This window comes from Mizuhopecten yessoensis, unplaced genomic scaffold (genome assembly GCF_002113885.1).
Source record: "Mizuhopecten yessoensis strain PY_sf001 unplaced genomic scaffold, ASM211388v2 scaffold827, whole genome shotgun sequence".
NCBI lineage: Eukaryota > Metazoa > Mollusca > Bivalvia > Pectinida > Pectinidae > Mizuhopecten > Mizuhopecten yessoensis.
This window is the reverse complement of record NW_018403741.1, coordinates 499,839-518,082: the sequence shown is the minus strand read 5'-3', so window position 1 is coordinate 518,082 and position 18,244 is coordinate 499,839. Positions and strand designations below refer to the sequence as shown.

The 18,244-nt window shown below is 37.0% G+C and overlaps 2 protein-coding genes across 3 annotated transcripts in view; one reads left to right on the top strand and one right to left on the bottom strand.

The window, feature by feature from the left end:
- Window positions 1-18,244, bottom strand: part of LOC110453134 (vacuolar protein sorting-associated protein 13A-like) — a gene marked incomplete at its 3' end in the record, with an annotated part of 105,976 nt that overhangs the window by 74,519 nt on the left and 13,213 nt on the right. The window contains exons 3-5 of the mRNA XM_021501984.1: window positions 16,916-16,962; window positions 2,424-2,444; window positions 1,951-1,993 (exon numbers count right to left, since the gene is read on the bottom strand). Coding sequence (XP_021357659.1) covers window positions 1,951-1,993; window positions 2,424-2,444; window positions 16,916-16,962 — 111 coding nt within the window. The remainder of the gene's footprint in view (window positions 1-1,950; window positions 1,994-2,423; window positions 2,445-16,915; window positions 16,963-18,244) is intronic.
- The window catches only part of LOC110453182 (citrate lyase subunit beta-like protein, mitochondrial), a 31,709-nt gene continuing 28,183 nt past the window's right edge, over window positions 14,719-18,244 (top strand). The window contains exon 1 of one of the 2 annotated variants that reach the window (XM_021502060.1): window positions 14,719-14,965. The gene's annotated coding sequence lies outside the window, so the exon portion shown is untranslated. Of the gene's footprint in view, window positions 14,966-16,406; window positions 16,636-18,244 lie in introns of those variants that run through there. The other variant, XM_021502054.1, reaches the window with a different exon arrangement.

Below are 18,244 nucleotides of genomic sequence, written 5' to 3'. Positions count from 1 at the left end.
TAGCCAAATTGCCCCCTTTTGGCCCCGCCCTCAGCCCTCTGGGGGTCAGCCCCACCATTTGTACAATTTTGAATCCCCACCACCTAGGGATGCTTCCAGTCTAATATGGTTGATATCCATCACTTAGTTCCAGAAAAGAAGTCGCTTAAAGCAATATAGCCAAATAACCCTTTTTGGTTCCGCCCCTCAGCCCCCTGGGAGGTCAGCCCCACCATTTGTACAATTTTGAATCCCTGCATCCCATATATGCTTTTGATTAAATATGATTGATATCAAGCCCATAGTTCTACAGAAGAAGTTGTTTGTAGAAATATAGCCAAATAACCCCTTTTTGGCCCCGCCCCTCAGTCCCCTGGGGGGTCAGCCCCACCATTTGTACAATTTTGAATCTTCACAACCTAGGGATGCTTCCAGTCTAATATGGTTCATATCCATCACTTAGTTCCAGAGAAGAAGTCGCTTAAAGCAGTTTAGCCAAATTGCCCCTTTTTTGCCCTGCCCCTCGGCCCCCTGGGAGGTCAGCCCCACCATTTGTACAATTTTTAATCCCCACCACCTAGGGATGCTTCCAGTCTAATATGGTTGATATCCATCACTTAGTTCCAGAGAAGAAGTCGCTTAAAGCAGTTTAGCCAAATTGCCCCTTTTTCGCCCTGCCCCTCGGCCCCCTGGGAGGTCAGCCCCGCCATTTGTACAATTTTGAATTCCCACCTCATAGGGATGCTTCCAGTCAAATTTAGTTAAATTCCAATCAGTGGTTAAGAAGAAGAAGTCGTTTAAAGAAATTGTTGACGGACGGACGGACGGACGGACGACGGACGCCACGATATGGCATAAGCTCACCATGGTCCTTTGGACCAGGTGAGCTAATAATACAGCCATACTGTAGATATTTAGACATGCTGTACATAATACAGTCATACTGTAGAACTGTAGTCATGCTGTAATAATACGGCCATACTGTAGAAATGTAGTAATGCTGTAATAATACAGCCATACTGTAGAAACGTAGTCATGTTGTAATAATACTGCCATTCTGTAGAAATGTAGTCACGTTGTAATAATACAGCCATTCTGTGGAAATGTAGTCATGTTGTAATTATACAGCCATTCTGTAGAAATGTAGTCATGCTGAAATAATACAGCCATACTGTAGATATGTAGTCATACTGTCCATAATACAGTCATACTGTAGAACTGTAGTCATGCTGTAATAATACATTCATACTGTAGAAATGTAGTCCTGCTCTAATAATACAGCCATACTGTATAAATGTAGTCATGCTGTAATAATCCAGCCATACTGTAGAAATGTACTCATGTTGTAATAATACAGCCATTTTGTAGAAATGTAGTCATGTTGCAATAATACAGCCATTCTGTAGAAATGTAGTCACGTTGTAATAATACAGCCATTCTGTGGAAATGTAGTCATGTTGTAATTATACAGCCATTCTGTAGAAATGTAGTCATGCTGTAATAAGTCATACTGGAGAAATGTGTTCATGCTGTAATAATACAGCTATACTGTAGAAATGTAGTCATGCTGTACTAATACAGCCATACTGTAGAAATTTAGTCATGTTGTAATAATACATCCATTCTGTAGAAATGTAGTCATGCTGAAATAATACAGCCATACTGTAGATATGTAGTCATACTGTCCATAATACAGTCATACTGTAGAACTGTAGTCATGCTGTAATAATACATTCATACTGTAGAAATGTAGTCCTGCTGTAATAATACAGCCATATTGTATAAATGTAGTCATGCTGTAATAAGACAGCCATACTGTAGAAATGTAGTCATGCTGTAATAATACAGTCATACTGTAGAAATGTAGTCATGTTGTAGAATTGTATATTCAAACCGATATCTCTTTCTTACCCAGCTGTGGACATAAGCCTCATCAACATGATGCATTCACACAACAAAAAGCCTACTCACCAACATGGCCAGCTTTCACTTCCAGCGGCACCTCTTGTCCAAGCTGTGCACATAGAATTACGTCACCATTAGCAACTCATCACAAAATGCTATTAGATAGTGCAATTTGTATACCTCTACCTCAAACTTACTTCAAATATTGTTGAAAAAACAATAGTAAGTGTTCTACTAGACTAAGACTTTCGAACTAACAAGTGATGAACACCTGGACATCAACGCTCAGCCACCGTATCTATAAATCATTCTAAGGTGATCATGAGGATACTGTGTTCACATGAATTCAGTGAAAATTACGGGTTATAACATACTGATCAAATGTTGAAAAATAATTCGCAATTATTTACTGCATGTATATAAGATTCAAAGAACATAAATTAAATGAAATCAGACAATTTTTATTTCAAAAACAAACTTTACAACAAGATTAACACATAGAAGCATATGACATAGCAATAATCAACATTTGTACTTACTTGGGTGGTAAGGAGCTCAACCTGTCAAACAGAATGAAATAATTTATTATTCTGGAATCGCATATCATTATCAATCAAAACAACACATAAACAATCAACATGACCCCATAAAGAAATCATTGAAATTAATCCTTTTTAAAAAGTTTTTTTATTTTCAAGTTCCTGTAAGACTTAATTTTGTTCTGTGACAGTGAAGAAAAAATTGTGTGACTACATATGAGGATGAAATCATGTGACAGTGGCTATGCTGTCACCCTCCCTAATTAGGAGGGACTCCCTCCCATAGCTGTCAACCCTCCCTCATTAGTAGGGAGACTCCCTCCCATAGCTGTCAACCTTCCCTAATTAGGAGGGACTCCCTCCCATAGCTGTCAATCCTCCCTAATTAGGAGGACTCCCTCCCATAGTTGTCAACCCTCCCTAATTAGGAGGGACTCCCTCCAATAGCTGTACACCCTCCCTAATTAGGAGGGAGACTCCCTCCCATAGCTGTCAACCCTCCCTAATTAGGAGGGACTCCCTCATTTTGACTAAAAATTACCAATCTCCCTTGAAACTCCCTCATTCAAGTCCAAACTCACATAAACTATAAATCAAAAGTCTAATGATCTCCAAGTTACTGCAAGGTGTGTGTAATGATCACTATAACTGAGGTGTGTCTGAATCAAAATAAATGTTTTTTTGAGTTATTTTGATACATAAAAAGGGAAAGATAAATTGAGCAGAGCAGTTTCGGTCACATTTCACGCACTTAGTCTCCCTCATTGGAAATGTGGAATGAGGGAGATCTCCCTCATTGGAGGTTTCACAGGTTGACACCCATGTGACAGTGGAAAATTGATCATGTGACTGGAGAATTGATCGTGTGTGTGACATTGATCACATGTGACCTGATACACACTCAGTTACCACATGATAACAGACACGATCACCTGACAGCTGAGAACAAAGGATAGACAAGGACAAGCAAGCAATAATGGAAGCAATTAAAGCCAACGTCAATATAGATATCAGACATTTTTGAAATCAGAAAAAAAATGAAATTTCAAAGAATGCAATAGTCTTTCTGTAAACCATTCTGCACACAGCATGAACATGAAGTACGTACATCCTCAGATTCAACCAGGATTGCATGAAACATTTTTTTTTTTTTGCATTTACTTATCAAAGATTTTATTACACAATATACAAAAGTATTAATCTGGAAAGTAACATATCATCCCATCAATAAAGATTAACAATTTTTGTTTTTTTAAATCCGCAAATGCATAAATTTCCGAAATCTTAGGTTTTGAAAGGGAATTTAATATATAGATTTTAAGTAGCTGGATTATAGAATTTAATCTATCTTGCTCACATCATCCTCTTATGTGCAATTAGCCTGAAAGTTCTAGGACACATATTATAAACATGTGTATATGCATGTGCATCCTTTCAAACAGATTCAATGTCCTGAATCTTATTGATCTTGGTCATACAAAAGCTTGCAATCAATAGTGGTTCTACTATCAATCAAGAGGAGAGCCGATTGTGATCTGTTTGACCTCCAAGTGCTGGTGAATTATATGGATTGACACATAAAATCTGACAGTGTTGTCCTCCAAAATACATAGTTATATTAAATAAGACAGTTCCCAAGCTATGGTAAATATTCTTGAATAAAATTTCTAATTTTTCCAGATGAAGGTAAATTGGTAATTCTTTCTGCTTTAATCACTTGTGCAGCTCCTAAACTACATAGCAAATATCCAATGCATATTTCCATATATGTTTTGCCATGTATTAAATGTCAGTCTCATATTATTTAAAGATCCAGCTATGGTATTACAATGTAAGTACATCATCTTGAGTCTGACTAACTGATACGAGGTACCACAGTATAATTTAAGGTTACAAATATAAACTTTATTTATTTAACAACAATTATGAAACAAGTTATTTCAACTTATATTAATCAGTCTTGTTGGCCTGGATGTTAGTGCGTGGGGGGTCTTAGTGTGGGAGGAAACCGGAGTACCTGGAGAAAACCCACGTGGGCGGGCAGGTGACCACAACCTTTTCACGTCCGATCGGGGAATCAAACCCCGGCCGCCTTGGTGAAAGGCAACTGCGCTATCCACTGCACCACCCGACCACCAATTTAAGGTTATAATGTATATGCATATCAGCATGCCGTTATTAAAATCCTGGAATCTTCTAAGAAATATCAGCTTTACTGAAAGCAGCTTTAAACAGCACACTAATACAACTGACTTTATGCCACCATTCAACTCTGATGCTTGTAGGTTGTGAGGCTTAAGTATGCTAATCACAAACACGTGAATGCCTAATTAGTCTTTCTTCAGAAAACAAAAAGACCGAGTCAGAGCTATCGTTAACATTTTACAATGACGGAGTGGACAACTCCTTAAACCTTTACAACCCTAACCCCGTACCAAGCATCTATTACCGTATTCAACCTAATAAGAACACTCCCACCATTTTCGGGGGAAACAGAAGATAGGTGCACTTAATTAAAACCTGTAAAAAGGTTGTTTACCTCACTGACCTGCCAATACAATCTTATTTTGACCAAATGACTTTGTGCCCTTCATAGATTAACTTACGTGGGCAATATATAAAGCCAGTCGGTCTGTAGCACCATTTTCCAACTCAAAATTAGGCCATTTAATGTATCCATTAAGTTACATGAGTCATCCTTTGAAAGATTGCACAAATGTTTCAAGTGCAATTAATCCAAAACATGATCACTTTCATCATTGCTCACTTAATCATCCAATAGATCCATCTGTTCAAACTCTGACAATCCATTTTCCAGGAAGTTCTTGTAATTTTTTTTCTTTTTTTTCTGTCACTAACCTCACATAAATATCAACTAAATTGACTGTAAAAACTTTCATCACCACTTCGGTTTGAGCTGTCTGCCATTTTCTTTCAGTGATCACATTGGTCAGGTCACGATTGTCTTGAGAAAATCTCGCACAACGTCGTCATTTTCCACTGAAACACGACCAATCAGCATCCATTTTGAACAGGAAGTTCAGCAGCAGCAACATCTCGCAAAAATCTCACAGCAAATACAGTCTCACTTCCATAGTGACAGCATGGCAACCATTTATACAAGTGTGGAAGACAGGCTTCGGCCAGTTTGAACACATATGGACACAGCAAGTTACACAAATAATTTGGCAATCTTATGAACGGGTGCCATGATGACACAAGTAATTATGCAAAAGCCATTGGGGAATGTTATGATATCAATTTTTACAATTTGAATTCAGTTAGAAACTATGATTTACTAATCGTCCGATCCAACTTTTGTTTTTATCTTATCAAGATCTTGTATATTGTTTTTCCAGAACTGAACTTCAGCCACAAAAAAAAAGATGAAAAATCAATGAATATAATTTCCAAATCATGTATATCCAAAAACTTCCTTATTTCGAGTTCCCAGAGGGATTGTGGTGTTGCCAAAGGTTAGTTGGAATGTTACTGGTACATATGCAGGTTCTAGATCCATGCTTCAACAGTACTACAGCAGTAAGACCCTTATATACTGGTCTGATATAATGTTACATCAATACAGAGGAAGAGTTAAAACATATAAATCCTTTGTGATCAACAAAATTTTACATCAGAAAATCTTAGATCAAAGTCATGGAATAGTAGATCTTTCAGATCAAAGACATGGATTAGCAGATATTTTAGGTCAAGAGTATAGATTAGCAGATCTTTAAGATCAAGGGTATAGATTAGCAGATCTTTTAGATCAAGAGTATGGATTAGCAGATCTTTCAGATCAAGGGTATAGATTTGCAGATCTTTTAGATCAAGGATATGGATTAGCAGATCTTTAAGATCAAGGGTATAGATAAGCAGACATTTAGATCAATGGTATAGATTAGCAGATCTTTAAGATCAAGGGTATATATTAGCAGATCTTTTATATCAAGAGTATGGATTAGCAGATCTTTAAGATCAAGGATATGGATTAGCAGACATTTTAGATCAAGGGTATAGATAAGCAGACCTTTAGATCAACGGTATAGATTAGCAGATCTTTAAGATCAAGGTTATGGATTATAGCAGATCTTTAAGATCAAGGACATAAATTATAGCAGATCTTTTAGATCAAGGGCATAGATTAGCAGATCTTTAAGATCAAAGGCATAGATGAGATCTTTTAGATCAAGGGTATTAGATTAGCAGATCTTTAAGATCAAAGGCATAGATGAGATCTTTTAGATCAAGGGCATAGATTAGCAGATCTTTAGGATCAAAGGCATAGATGAGATCTTTTGGATCAAGGGTATTAGATTAGCCGATCTTTAAGATCAAAGGCATAGATGAGATCTTTTAGAGCAAGGGTATAGATAAGCAGATCTTTAAAACCAAGGGCATAGATTATCAGATCGTTAAGATCAAGGGCATGGATTTAATAAGCAGATAATCTTAGATCAAACTTTAGTTATTTATCAGCAAATAAACCAGAGGCCCATGGGCCTTAACGGTCACCTGATACATATATACAGAGAGTTGGTTTTCTTTTTAACACGAACAGAAATACAGATTTAAGACTAAAAAGTATTTGAAACTAGCACCTCTGATTCTAAACAAGGAAATGAAGAAATTTTAGCACACCGACTCCTTTGGGCCCAGCCCTACAGCCCTTGGGGGTAGGGCTGGCTCAAAATATTCAAAGTATCAAACTGTCAACTCAGGGTTATAATTCCAATCAAGTTATTAACATGTAATATTAAAATTATCATTAGCCATTATAACCCATAATGAATTTTGCCCCCCCCCCCTGGTAAAGCACCCTAAGACCCTTCCATCTATGAAGAGTATTTGATTCTACAATATCTGGGTCTTGAAAAGAAGATTTTTGAAATTTTAGTCAATTTGACACTTTTTGGCCATGCCCCTCGGGCCCCTGGGGGCTGGGGACCAAATTGGCCACTATTTTTGTTGACCTTTGGCCATGGAAGGTTTCTGCAAAATTTCAATGAAATTGGTTCAGGGGTTTTGGAGAAGAAGTCGAAAATGTAAATTGTTTACGGACGGATGCCGGAAGCTGACGGACAAAAGGCGATCGCAATAGGTCACTTGAGACTTTGTCTCAGGTGACCTAAAAATCCGAAGGCTTTTCAAACACAAATAAACAGAGCAAGCTTATTGATATAATTATATTTAGATAAAGTCAATATAAACAGCAAATATTATTTCAACTTGTCAGTGATAAGCCACAATGTATATTTACTTAATGATGCCAATCTCACTTGATGTAACAGCACAGCAACCTTATAATTAGCACACACTTACTAATCCACCTGGGCTATGATCGACAAGAGCTTTTTAGGCAGAAGAAAAACATTTTCACTGAAAATTGCACAATGGCTGTAATATTTAGCTATAGCCAGTAGACCAAATTACTTTATTACTGTCACAGATTCCGTTTTCACAGGCTGTCGTAGTTGGCTGTCTTTAATATATATTTAGTTACCCAAAATTTTCATCAAGGCTTCTTTTGGAAAAGAAGCACTTGTATCGACTAAATATGTTATTAACACAGTTATGCTACACAACCTTTATTATAACTGGTCAAAAGTTTCAGCATTGCAATAATAGCTGGCTTAAATTCATTTATAGACTGATTTGCACCATAATTTGCTTTTACCTTAAATAGTGACCATATGTAGCAAAGTTCATTAGATATTGGTCAAAATGGCAGGTAACACAAACTTAAACAAAATTCAATAGATATCGAAAGAGGGGCATTATAACTCTCAACAAAGTTGTCCAAATCACAAATATTAATCACAAGCTGATTGATCTTCCTAGGGAATTATCACATCTTCCAAGTTTTATAAAAGTCTTTGTAGAATGTAACCTGCAGTCCATAAAATAATACTAAATAATAATGCCCGACGCAGGCATAATGCCTATATACGGATCACAAAAGTTAACATCAGTTTATATGATGACGTCCCGAATATGAATAAGTTCATTATTATCTATCTCGTGGTTAAAAAAGCATTCAGGTTGCCCCCAACTCGATCCTATCCTCCATGTGTTAATTTATATATTTGGATCATATCTCGTTCCTCTCAACCTTCTATGTTTCAGTGTGGGTAATTTCAGTATCCTCCGCCTGTTTTCATAGCTCAACTGGTAGATCTTTCATTCCAGGTATAAAATGTTTCGTTGCTCTTCTCTGTACATTTTCGATTTCATTTATTTATGTTTGTAAATATGGATTCCATACGCAGGCCGCATAGTCCAGATGTGGCCTTACAAGTGCTTTATATAAAAGACAGAATGTTGTATTATCTAAATATGTATAACTTCTTCGATTGGTTCTCATTATTCTCTTTGCTTTGTTGACCGCATCATGAATATGTTCGTTGAAATTAAGGTTATATGGTCAGTTATAATTCCAAGATCCTTTTCTTTTTTGTTATGTTCTCCGTTTAGGGTGTCTTTATACAAATGTAGAGCCCTGCTATTGGCTTTCTTTCCTAATTCCTAAAATGGACAAATTTCTGTCACCAGATGGACAAATGAATAGACGGACACCCCGGTTCCAGTGAAATAACTGCATCGGGCAATACAATGTGCCACGCGATCATCCTAGATATAATAACCTTGGATATTCTACTGCACGATGACCTTGATCTAAATACGATATCTGATACGATAATGAACAAATGAATAGACGGACACCCCGATTCCAGTGAAATAACTGAGTTGGGCATTCCAATGTGCCACGCGATCATCCTAGATATAATAACCTTGGATATTCTACTGCACGATGACCTTGATCTAAATACGATATCTGAGTGAACGACCTTGACCCACACTATATAGAGTACTAATCAATATGTATAACAATGAAAGCTTATATCTTTATGGATAAAGGATTAATGAAGTGGTCGATTATCTCTATCAGGGCTGACAATGAACGTCCTTCCTGTCCACTTCATCTCTCTGATCACTAAACCATCGGTCATCTGTCCATCTGACCGATGTCCAACAAATTCACAACCATCAAATCACACTTCACAACAAGATGAAGCGGCTCGACAAACAACTCGTCGGCCGAAACCACTTACCTAATTGGTTGATACATGTATATCTAGGTCAGATTATTGTGTGATAATAAAACTGAATTAAATTATTCATATTCCAGTGTGGAATTTTATATACAGCATACAAAATACGCTCAAAACCTGAATTCAGAGACCATCATGGGGAAGGGTACAAAGTTAAGTGCCTGATTCAGTTATTGCAAGCGATCTTTCAATACTTCTTGTATGTCCCAAAATCTCGTACTGTGACCTACGGTAACAGATGCTTTGGGAGGGGTTCGGCTACGTTGTGGAATAGCTTACCATCTGCTATTAGGAAGTCGAGTACCCTGACCAAGTTCAAGAGGGACATAAAAACTCACCTCTTCACGTCTGCATTTTAGAATCTTTGCAAAGACGTCATGTAAATACCACCCTTTTATTTGTTCAATTATGTGCACATTGCTTGTTAAATGTATGAAAGTGATTGCAAGCCTTTGTTGTTTGTTTTCACAATTATAACCATTACTATTATCCATATGTTGTAAAGCGCCTTAGAGTAATTTTACAAATTACATAGGGCGCTATATAAATGCTGTATATTATTATTATTATTATTACAGCAATGGAGAGTTTTAAAAATTGTCTTGGTCTGAACGCAGGTTCTCCAGGAATTAACTTGCTTTAATCTGATACTGGGATAATATCAATGTTAATACTGGTTAACAGATTGAAATAAATTGCATTATCATATATATGGACAGACTGGGTAGGGACATTTGCAGAAACAAAATAACGAATACACATATTATCTGTAAATGCTGTTCCTCTAGTGGGTAAGAGGGGTTTTCTTGGGTTCCAGGACACTGGTCCCTCCTCCAGTCTGGAAACTTCTTCAAAAACCCATGTCTTTCACTTTTAGAACCTCTGAACCCCCATCCCCCTCAGAAAATTCCCCCCTCAGATTAGTCTCTGGGTTTGCCACTGTGCCATTGAAATATGACTGCACGTTTACAAGGGAATCGTCCAGCTTATTAATTTCTACTGTATTAATATCTGTATAATTTCACACAAGGGAACAAACCCTCATTTCAGCTACAGTAGCAGCACAACATGCGACACTTACTGGGACTTTTACGGTAAACTAGGTTTTCGCCAACAGTGACAAAATACAAACTATGAATAGCATAAGCGTAAAATCTATAGGATTCCTCCGTCTGTGTTCTAGCCAGACCTGCTGGTCCATGTAGCTTGTAATTGATTTGAGGCAGAAAAGACATAATCACTTGGGAGTTATATTATTACAGGGCAAAATCGTCTTCCGCAACTAATTATCATAGCCTTCTTTGGGTTACTCTGTTTGTGACATAATAAGGATAATATTACCAATTGTATTACGTGGTATATTGCCTTGTTTTGAGACATATCTTCTCTTGATCACCACCAAATATAAATACCTGATCTTTAAAGGGTCTATCAGATATGTACAACATCTTCACAATTCAGGATAATGCGGTTATTAGCTAGCTATAGCTCTAGACCATATGTCTCTTACCAAGATTTCTTTATTCAGCAAGCAACTTGGCTGACCATGCCAAAATTGTTCATTACAGTGACCGATATGATATTGTGGTAATGACCTTTTTGTGAATCCTAGTTGTCACGTGTTTTGTTTTTGTATTGTTTAACGGCCCATCGACAATGTGAGCCATTTGACATGTTAATTAATTTCCTATGATACTGTCAGACCATGCATTTAGCAAATTTCCTGTGAATGTTAATACTTTAACTTTCAAGTACCTATATATATATAGCTCAACCAATAAAGCATACTTTTTTCCAGAAATTCTTAATTTGTACATGATCACCTTTTTTTCTTGTTGCATATATTTGCCATTACTGACTTGGATTTATCTCCGAGGTAAGATGTGACAATTAGGGTAGAGTCTTGTCATGATGTATATATGGGGGTCTACCCTTCAGTGTAGAGTTTGGGCTTCAAGAACCTCAGTAAGCCTTGGTTCTGGGCCCAAATTCAACACCTTCTAGCACAATTTCTATATCCTCCATATCACCTACACATGACAGACTGTATTAGGAATTTAAACCTCTCAGGCAATTACACTACTACAGTACCGTATTTGCTGTATTGGCTGCATGAAATAGGGCCTTTATTAGGATAATAACATGCGAGTTGAAATAGAAAATGTTGTGGAACTTCAACAGTTGTTATCACAGAAGGACATTATATAAACATTTCTGAGTGTCTGGAGGTTTAGAAATCATGTTTCATCCCCTTCGAAAGAGAGGTCCAGCCATGATCACTTAGCTATAGACTTAGTCTCTTAAAGTATAAATCACTGACCATGCAGGCCTGGGATTAGGGGCCTACATTATATAATTTCAATTCCTCCCAAAAAAGAGGGAGGGGCTCTTATTTCAACAAATATGGTATAAGATATATATCAGATATATCAGATATGTATAGGATGTATATGACTTACCAGCATGTCAAACATAAACATAATTGGTAAACCAAGTTTATTCCATACCTACAGGATTCTACAGACCTACTACAGACCTACAGGATTCTACAGACCTTCTACAGACCTACAGGATTCTACAGACCTTCTACAGACCTTCTACAGACCTACAGGATTCTACAGACTTCTACAGACCTACAGGATTCTACAGGCCTTCTACAGACCTACAGGATTCTACAGACCTTCTACAGACCAACAAGATTCTACAGACCTCCCCGATTCTACAGACCTACATGATTCTACAGACCTACATGATTCTACAGACCTACCCGATTCTACAGACCTACCCGATTCTACAGACCTACCCGATTCTACAGACCTACAGGATTCTATAGGCCTACAGTATTCTACAGACCTACAGGATTCTACAGACCTACAGGATTCTACAGACCTACAGTATTCTACAGACCTACAGGATTCTACAGACTTTCTACAGACCAACAAGATTCTACAGACCTACCCGATTCTACAGACCTACCCGATTCTACAGACCTACAGGATTCTATAGACCTACAGTATTCTACAGACCTACAGGATTCTACAGACTTTCTACAGACCAACAAGATTCTACAGACCTACCCGATTCTACAGACCTACCCGATTCTACAGACCCACATGATTCTACAGACCTACCCGATTCTACAGACCTACCCGATTCTACAGACCCACATGATTCTACAGACCTACCCGATTCTACAGACCTACCCGATTCTACAGACCTACCCGATTCTACAGACCCACATGATTCTACAGACCTACCCGATTCTACAGACCCACATGATTCTACAGACCTACCCGATTCTACAGACCCACATGATTCTACAGACCTACCCGATTCTACAGACCCACATGATTCTACAGACCTACCCGATTCTACAGACCTACATGATTCTACAGATCTACAGTATTCTACAGACCTACAGGATTCTACAGCCCTACAGGATTCTACAGACCTACAGTATTCTACAGACCTCCCCGATTCTACAGACCTACAGTATTCTAAAGACCTACAGTATTCTACAGACCTACCCGATTCTACAGACCCACATGATTCTACAGACCTACCCGATTCTACAGACCTACCCGATTCTACAGACCCACATGATTCTACAGACCTACCCGATTCTACAGACCTACAGTATTCTAAAGACCTACAGTATTCTACAGACCTACCCGATTCTACAGACCCACATGATTCTACAGACCTACCCGATTCTACAGACCTACCCGATTCTACAGACCCACATGATTCTACAGACCTACCCGATTCTACAGACCTACAGGCTTCTATAGACCTACAGTATTCTACAGACCTACAGTATTCTACAGACCTATAGTATTTACAGACCTAAAGAATTCTACAGCCCTACACGATTCTACAGACCTACACGTTTCTACAGACCTACACGATTCCAACAGTTTAACCAACGCCCACTTATATTACAGCACACACAGTATTCTACAGACCTACAGGATTCTACAGCCCTACAGTATTCTACAGACCTACATGAATCTACAGACCTACAGTATTCTACAGACCTCCCCGATTCTACAGACCTACAGTATTCTAAAGACCTACAGTATTCTACAGACCTACCCGATTCTACAGACCTACAGGATTCTATAGGCCTACAGTATTCTACAGACCTACAGTCTTCTACAGACCTACATGATTCTACAGACCTACATGATTCTACAGATCTACAGTATTCTACAGACCTACAGGATTCTACAGACTTTCTACAGACCAACAAGATTCTACAGCCCTCCCCGATTCTACAGACCTACCCGATTCTACAGACCCACATGATTCTACAGACCTACCCGATTCTACAGACCTACAGTATTCTAAAGACCTACAGTATTCTACAGACCTACCCGATTCTACAGACCCACATGATTCTACAGACCTACCCGATTCTACAGACCTACATGATTCTACAGACCTACACGATTCTACAGACCTACACGATTCTACAGACCTACACGATTCCAACAGTTTAACCAACGCCCACTTATATTACAGCACACCAATTAGATATAAATCCAGTCAAAGTGCTTTAAACCACCAAGTGTACACAACCCGATACATGTAGAGAATGCTGGAGTGTGATTCATGGGGATGAACAGATAAGCCAGTTTCTCACAAGTACACAAATAGATCAATATTATTTCTACCGACCACTGAACACAACTTCTCCACACTTAAATCAAAGTCCTAGAGGTATCGGCTCACTCAAACAATAAAAAGTCCAAAATAATTCATCTCTGATGACCAGAAGCTGATAGACATTGTTCCAAAATTTTCATTAGATTCCATTTCGTGTAAAAATGTGCAGCAAATTTTTTCCGGATCGTTATCAATTGTTCCCTCTGAATTGCTACTTGTTACTCGCTGATTGGCCCTGGGATAAGACTTTGATAGGCGTCAGTCTGGATGTGGAGATTTTACAGAATGCAATTAAAAAGGAAAACGAATTATATTGGTCATGCGGTGGTGTGTGTTGAATTCAAGGTTTATCATTATACATGTATATATAGCCATCATTTTTTACCTGACTTGCTCATGTGCACGAGTGTATACATTAGGTTTTGTTTATGTCATTTAACGTATTTAATATGCACATTACTCATCAAGGTTTCACTATGAAGAGCATTTTGTTCTCACAGAAAAGGTAATAAGTAAATGACTTGATCACAGGAACGCTGCTTTCTGTGTTAGCCTTCCTGCTATATTTGATTATAAAATGTGTGTGCACCTGTAGATTTTGTCCTCCAAGCAGCCACGAACAGAACTATGTCACATTCTGACAATGTACAGGACCACTTTTAATACAAAATGCTATATGATACAGACTATAGACCAGCAGACATCACCATTATCATCCAACTACAGGAAGTCAAAAGATCGGAGAAGTCACATTTCATAAAGGTAGTTTACAACTATGGTAAAAGGTAGGGCTCAGTCAAACCGGACTAATTCTCCGACCGAGTAACTGGCTAATTGGTCAGTTGTGTAATCAATCAATAAACAATACAAATACAGGTTATTTCTAATCCAACTCAAATGTGATAATGTTGTTCTTGAGAAAATATGATTTGATCAACAATTTACTAATTCAAACATTATTGCACCTTTTTTTGATGTTTCACATGATATCATTCAATTGTGTATTTTTAAGATTATTTTTAAGTCCCATCCTGAAACAAAAACACAACATTGGGATTTCACATTTATAATGTGGTCGACATCTCTTTTTCAATCTTTCTTGTAAATTATCAAGAACAAAGCCAACACCCGAACAGATCAGTCTGAACATTATTTTCGTTACCGAAAAATCCTATTTCAGTCTCATTATTAGATAATTGGTTGTCAAAACAAGGTAAACACGGGGCTCCCCCAGGTGTAAATAAATGTCCGACTACTCGGTTTCTGATTTTGGTAACACATAATCAAAGTCTTCCGATCAGGTTAAACCGGTTAACCGGCTAACCATTAACAACCCTAGTAAAAAGATTTTGTAATGTCACATTCAATCAGTTGTCTATTTCACTGTGTGTACGGAATTGTGATCGTCAATTATACTATAAATATTCATCAGAATTGGTCTTACGTCACTTTTCTATCTAAGCTGTCCTAGGAAAACAAAATCACATCTGACGAGGAAATGGATAGCAACATCATCCAAAATAATATAATGGGTGAGGTAATGATGTAATGATATTTGGATGATATTTTAATAGTTATAAAATAGATAAACATGCCCAAATATGATCTAACTTAAAGAGGGTTCATACAGATTGTTCAGTACAAAATAATTCAAGCAATTTCTTGAAATTTTCCAGATCTTAGTTTTTTTGAAAAATTCTGTTTTCAGTGTACAGAGACTTTTTTACATATGAAAAATCACAACTAATTAAATTACAAACAGATTTAGGAGAACAAATTACCTTATTCTGAGAAATATCTATGATTTTTTTTTTTTTAAAGCAATCTGTCATTAATTTATCTTAGAAACAGTCTTGATTAATAGAAAAAGAATACATAAAAAAAAATAATTTCCAATATATATAGGATATTATGAGTTTCGAGTCTTAGAATTTTTCAATTTAGCGAGCCTTAGGCGAGCTTAAATGAAAAATTTGTGACGAGTTTCATAAATTTCATATGAAATGAAAACGGGTGCAAGATCCTTTTCATCACATAATCAAGTTTTGTGGCTTTTATTCATGTAAAACGACAATTTTCATGCAACCTTGAAATGTAAAAAGCCGCCATTTTGACTCCAGTGCGTCAGCGTGACGTCACAAGTGAAACAATTGAAACTAACAACCAATCACAGGGCTGATAGGTCATATTACATGGGTTTATACGCAAAAAAGTATGACATGGGTATATTCACTGGATAACACAGTACATTATGTGATAAATATATATCAAGGAATATTTAGTTAGTTTGCACTCGTTTCCAGGATACATCTATTATCCAGTACTTCCCAGGCACTAGCTGGCCTAATTTCCAGCACATTTGACATGGCGTATACTTGGTTACAGTGACAGGAGGTTCCGCAGTACATCTGAGGAACAGTAAGGAAATGGAGGTATTTACTATGAAATTCTGTTGAATGTTTGTAGACTGCATGGATAATCTTGGAGGGGGGCCATTGAACCCTCAAAACTGAAACTGACCCCTCCATGTCTCAATTTTCTTTTAATTTTACATAGAATGACCCCCTCTAATTTTGATGTTGACTAAAAATTGCTGAAAATGGCCCATTGCTCTCGGGTGACACATAGCCAGAAATGAGTCTGAGATGTAAGTGGAACCGACAGTACACATAAAAACACTGTTACAATAAATGTGATAACAAGATGTCTTACAACGGCTTCAGGGCGCAGCGTCAAATCTGTCAACTCAGCATCAATTCCTGCAATAATAAAATGTAACCAAGGTCAATCAGCTTCCGTACAAATTTTTCATTTTTATCTGGAAATGTATAGCTGGAGTTATTATGGTCGCTTTATACAGGTACATGTAAGCTGACAATCATGGTCGCTTTATACAGGAACATGTAAGCTGACAATCATGGTCAATAGTCACATTAGACAGGGAATGGTTGAATACAGTAACACGCTAAGGCAAGTTTAACTTATTATCATAGAACTTTATTATGCATGTGTGGATAACATGAGAGTTATATGAATAGTTGAGTTATGTACAATATCTGTGTTTAACATATGATTATAAAGAGTTACATATTGAGATGTATGATTTTAGTGTTGTATGTATAACTATAGTGTTGTATGTACAGCTATAGTGTTGTATGTAAAGCTAGTATTGTATGTATAGCTATAGTGTTGTATGTATAGCTAGACATGTAAGCTGACAATCATGGTCGCTTTATACAGGTACATGTAAGCTGACAATCATGGTCGATAGTCACATTAGACAGGGAATGGTTGAATACAGGAACACGCTAAGGCAAGTTTAACTTATTATCATAGAACTTTATTATGCATGTGTGGATAACATCAGAGTTATATGAATAGTTGAGTTATGTACAATATCTGTGTTTAACATATGATTATAAAGAGTTATATATTGAGATGTATGATTTTAGTGTTGTATGTATAACTATAGTGTTGTATGTACAGCTATAGTGTTGTATGTAAAGCTAGTATTGTATGTATAGCTAGTATTGTATGTATAGCTGGTATTGTATGTATAGCTATAGTGTTGTATGTATAGCTAGTATTGTATTTATAGCTAGTATTATATGTATAGCTATAGTGTTGTATATATAGCTAGTATTGTATGTATAGCTATAGTGTTGTATGTATAGCTAGTATTGTATGTATAGCTAGTATTGTATGTATAGCTGGTATTGTATGTATAGCTATAGTGTTGTATGTATAGCTAGTATTGTATTTATAGCTAGTATTATATGTATAGCTAGTGTTGTATGTATAGCTAGTATGGTATGTATAGCTATAGTGTTGCATGTATAGCTAGTGTTGCATGTATAGCTAAAGTGGTGTATATATAGCTATAGTATTAACTTATTATCATAGAACTTTATTATGCATGTGTGGATAACATCAGAGTTATATGAATAGTTGAGTTATGTACAATATCTGTGTTTTACATATTATTATAAAGTATGGTATGTATAGCTAGTGTGGTATGTATAGCTATAGTGTTGTATGTAT